General features: G+C 42.1%; 1 protein-coding gene across 1 annotated transcript; it reads left to right on the top strand.

The window, feature by feature from the left end:
• The first annotated feature begins 50 nt into the window (after positions 1–50).
• LOC106013515 (O-acyltransferase like protein-like) lies at positions 51–3652 on the top strand. Its single transcript, XM_013089459.2, has 2 exons — positions 51–260; positions 3391–3652. Exons 1-2 carry the CDS (start codon positions 66–68, stop codon positions 3619–3621), a joined length of 426 nt encoding a protein of 141 aa, XP_012944913.2. The 5' UTR covers positions 51–65; the 3' UTR covers positions 3622–3652.
• Positions 3653–4392: the final 740 nt, after the last annotated feature.

Here is a 4392-nt window from a genome sequence, read left to right as displayed (position 1 = left end):
GGGGGAGGTGTCTATTATTAGGCGCTTTCCATTATTCATTATTTATTGCAACTTAAATATATCACATGAGAGCACCCACCAACCACCATGCGGTGTCCAAACTGTACCAGCAGCCTATTTTCCTCAGTTACTCCAACCCACAACCGCAGAGGTTTACAGAGTTCTACCTGACCCCCTACACCAGAATTGGACCCTTCGTCGTCGGAGTTTTGGCTGGCTACCTCATGGCGCGACACGGCGGCCAGATCGCCATGAAATGGGTATGGCCTAAAAATGAAAACGTGTAAAATCTTTTGGTCTTTTTCTCTCCTCCTTCCTTTTTGTTTTGGTCACCCTCTTGTAGTCTTCGGCACTTATACGATCTAACTTTGTCGCAAGTGCCGTAAAACGCTTACTAACTTTTAATGTTAAACAGTTTTTCCAACACAAATAGTAATAAGTCATGTGCCCAAGATTAGGTGCACCCCCCTTCTTCACTTTGACAGTTTCATGTTTTACTCAGTCTTAGTTCTTATTCAGTTTAGCTTAGTTTTAGTTTTAGTAGAAGTTTTACAACTGCAGTGTCTTTAGGCCATTTCTCGTTCAAGCACAGTAGAATTGTAAATGGGCTGATTCATCTTGTCACGCTCATAACTGTGCCTGAGCTGCAACAGGGACCTGCTGCTTTTTCTTTCCCAATCCTTGTTATCGTCATTTTCCTCTACTTGTTTTGAATGTTTGTCACACTCTTGTGACCCGCTATTTCCGGGGTGCCTTGATGGTCGAAGCAGACCTTGTGCTGTTGAAGCTAGAGAAGTGAGCAGAGTAAGTCTAATTCCCTGTAAGGTCTTCTCTGTTGACACCCACCCCTTGGCGCTCATGTGACCTTATGCAGTTGCCAGCGCCGTAAAACCTCTACTATAAACAAAGAAATTTTACAGCACTTGCAACAGAAATAGGTCAAAAATAGCATGATATATTACCCTTAGATTCGTTTTTTAAAAGTTTTAGTAGAAGTTTTCCAGCACTTGCAACACAAAATATACCCGTCCGCGTGGTTTTATGCATTCCGCATAATTTAGCAAAATTTGATCATTTTTTTGCATTATTTCTTATTATTTTCCATTATCATTCTTTGTTAAAATTAATAAAATCTCATAATTTCACATTTTTGGCCTCAATTTGAATAATTTCAGATTTTTTTGTGTGCATAAATCCGCGGGGATAGAAATAGGTCACAATTAGCGTGATACGGTACGCTTAGATTCATTTTGTTTAGTTTAAGTAAAAGTTTTACAGAACTTGCAGCATATTCGACACATATATGACCTAATTGTGTATGTCGCAAGTCTCGTTAAACTCTTGCTAAAATGAAAACCTGCAAAATCTGTCCTTTTTATCTCTCCTCCTTTCTTTTTTTTGCCACCCTCTTGTAGTACCTTAGTCTTCGGCATTTATATGATCTGTGTCGCAAGTGCCGTAAAACACAGACAGACTCTGGGATGGATCTTGAAGAGGAAAAGGGGGGGAAGCAGAGATGGACATGTTCCGACTGCAGTGACCCCAACACAGTGGACAAGTAAGACAAGTAAGACTTACTAACTTTTTAAAAAAGTTCTTACGACACAAATAAGTCATATACGTGCCCAAGAGTAAGTGTGTTACCAGAGAGTAACATAATATAAAGACAAGAAAGAAAGATAGATTTTTGGTAGAAAAGAAGATGTTCTACGCTTCCATTGACGAAGCCCCTCCCCCCCCCCCTAAAAAAGCAACAGCTGAACAAAACAAAACAAAAACAAAACGGAACCATCTTTATCCTCCCTACGCATGCTCTTAATTGGCTAAAATTGAGTAGTAAAAAAGATATGGTGATCTACACAATGAACCGGAAATACTTCACAGAGCACGATTTAGTCCTTTAAGTTTGTCCCTGTCGTTTTATGTGAGAAAAATTCTGAAATTATGAAAACCGAGTCAAACAATGTGAAATTATGCGATTCTGTTGATTCTAACAAAGAATGATAAAGGAAAATAATCAGTAATTATGCAAAAAAAATGATCAAATTTTGCTAAATTATGCGGGGAGCATAGAGCATAAAACCACGGAGATGGGAATTGGCTATTTTGGACGCAGTGTGGCGGGGTGCGACAAACTGACGAAGGAAACAAGGGGCATTCTTTGAGTGACAAGTCTTGATGCAATCCTTGTTTGTGAGTGGTTGGCGGGTGCTCTGGTGTGGTTTGCTTCTTCTTCTTTCCGATCGAACATCTATCGACCTTATCTCCCCTCCTTATCTCCCCTCCTTATCTCCCCTCCTTATCTCCCCTCCTTATCTCTCCTCCTTATCTCCCCTCCTTCTTTTTTATGTTTGCTACTCTCTTGTAACACCTCTAATCTTGGGCACTTATATGACCTTGTTGTGTTGCAAGTGCCGTAAAACACTTACTAAAAATAAAAATTCCTTGTTTTTATGAAGCGAGATTTTACCGTGCGTAGTAGCACTGGTTATTAGCTGGGCTGTAGCTATGGCAACCGACCTCTTGGTTGTTTAGGGTTTCCAATGTGCCGTCGGTGGCCTAGTGGTTAGGCTACCGGACTCGTAATCGTGAGGTTGCGGGTCCGGGGGTTCGAGCCGCGGGCCCGACTTGTGTCCTTGAGAAAAGCACTTTACCCGAATTTTCCTCACTTCACCCAGGTGGAAATGGGTTCCCGGCTATAGACATTGAAATATGTTGTCAGTATGTTATTAAGGTTTTAGCGCCTATAAATGGCTGCTTACACTGTATGCTTCCCAGGAAGTTGATGTTGTTTCAGAATGCTCTCAGGTCTGCTGGAGTAATAGTATAGATTGTTAAGCACATAGAGCTTGCTGTTGAGCGTGGATTAGCGCTATGCAAAAGCTATCTATTATTATTAAAAACATAGAGCTTGCTATTGAGCGGGGATTTGCGCTATACAAAAACTATCTACTACTACTACTAGGAAAGTTCTTGTAATGAGAGGATAACTGCTATCTAATCCTAGATTCTACCCGTTAGTCTATTTACGTTGGTTTCAATACTCACTGTTTCGAGCGGGGAACGATGAGTGTGGGTCGTACAGGTCCGGAGCTCCATTCACTGTGTCGACCGACCAGAAGCGTCGATCCCTGCTCAAACTAGGTTTTAGTCGTGGCTCGGAAGGCCAGTTTAACCTTCGCGTCTGTTTATATACCCCCCGTGCTCCCATTCTCCTACACTCACTTGGCTACACTGAGTTTGTTTACTTATTTCACGTGATTCTGGCTTGTCTGGTAATCACAGCGAATTATAAACCACAGTTCTCTGAGCTTTAAGTCGAGTTGACTCAATCCTTGTCCTATATTTTCATGTTCTTTTGGTATTTTGTTGCCCATTTTCCATCGGCAGTACGTGGTGGTCATTGGTTGGGCCGTTGCCGTGGCAACTGGCCTCGCTGTTGTTTATGGTATCCATGGCGACATCACTGCTAAGGACCCCAGCTCTACAGAAGTCGCCGCTCTCTACAACGCTTTGGCCAGGTCGGCGTGGGCTGTCGCCGTCAGCTGGGTCATCATTGCCTGTACATCGGGATACGGAGGTGAGAAGTACTGTCCCCGTGGTTTTATGCACCCCGCATAACTTAGCAAACTTTGATCACTTTTTTTGGCACAATTTCTGACTACTTGCCTTTATCATTCTTTGTTGAAAATTAACAGAATCGCATAATTTCACATTTTTGGGCTCATTTTGCATAATTTCAGAATTTTTCTTGCATAAAACGACGGGGACAGGAAGTAGAGGTGGGCAAAATCCAGATAATCTCTCCGGATAACCGGATAATTATCAATGAAATATTGTCAAAATTCAGACTCTTAACCCCATTTCCTGACCCGTTTACCGAATTCGGTGCACCCATTTGTTGAAGTGGTTCCAACCCATTTTCCGAAGAGGCTCATATCATATTATTTGCTGAAGAGTTGCACTAGCATATTATCCGGATTTCGCTAAAGCGACTCATTGCCCAGCCCTTGTGAGAAGACCGTTGGTGGGTGGTTGGCGGGTGCTCTCGTACGGTTTGCTTCTTCTTTCCTATGAAACATCTCTCCTCCTTCTGTTTTATGTTTGTTACTCTCTTGTAACACCTCTAATCTTCTGGCGCTCATATGACCTTATGCAGTTACGAGTGCCGTAAAACCTCCACTAAAAACAAGATCGAAGACCGTTGTGACTGTAGGCTTACTGATAAAGAAAGTAGTCATTGAGAAATCAGTATGAATAAAGTCACGTCTATCCATCCATCCATCCATCATTCTATCCATCCATCCATCCATCCATCCATCTATCTATCCATCCATCCATCCATCCATCCATCCATCCATCCATCCATCCATCCATCTATCTATCCATATT

This window comes from Aplysia californica, unplaced genomic scaffold (genome assembly GCF_000002075.1).
Source record: "Aplysia californica isolate F4 #8 unplaced genomic scaffold, AplCal3.0 scaffold00956, whole genome shotgun sequence".
Taxonomy (NCBI): Eukaryota; Metazoa; Mollusca; class Gastropoda; order Aplysiida; family Aplysiidae; genus Aplysia; species Aplysia californica.
The sequence above is the reverse complement of the archived record's forward strand: the minus strand, read 5'-3'. Positions and strand labels throughout refer to the sequence as shown.

Bases quoted from the DNA above. Each gene is read 5' to 3' on its own strand.
- LOC106013515 (XM_013089459.2), top strand. From the start codon at position 66: ATGAGAGCACCCACCAACCACCATGCGGTGTCCAAACTGTACCAGCAG. The intron at 261-3,390 runs GTATGGCCTAAA...TTCCATCGGCAG, and splicing joins GCCAGATCGCCATGAAATGG to TACGTGGTGGTCATTGGTTG.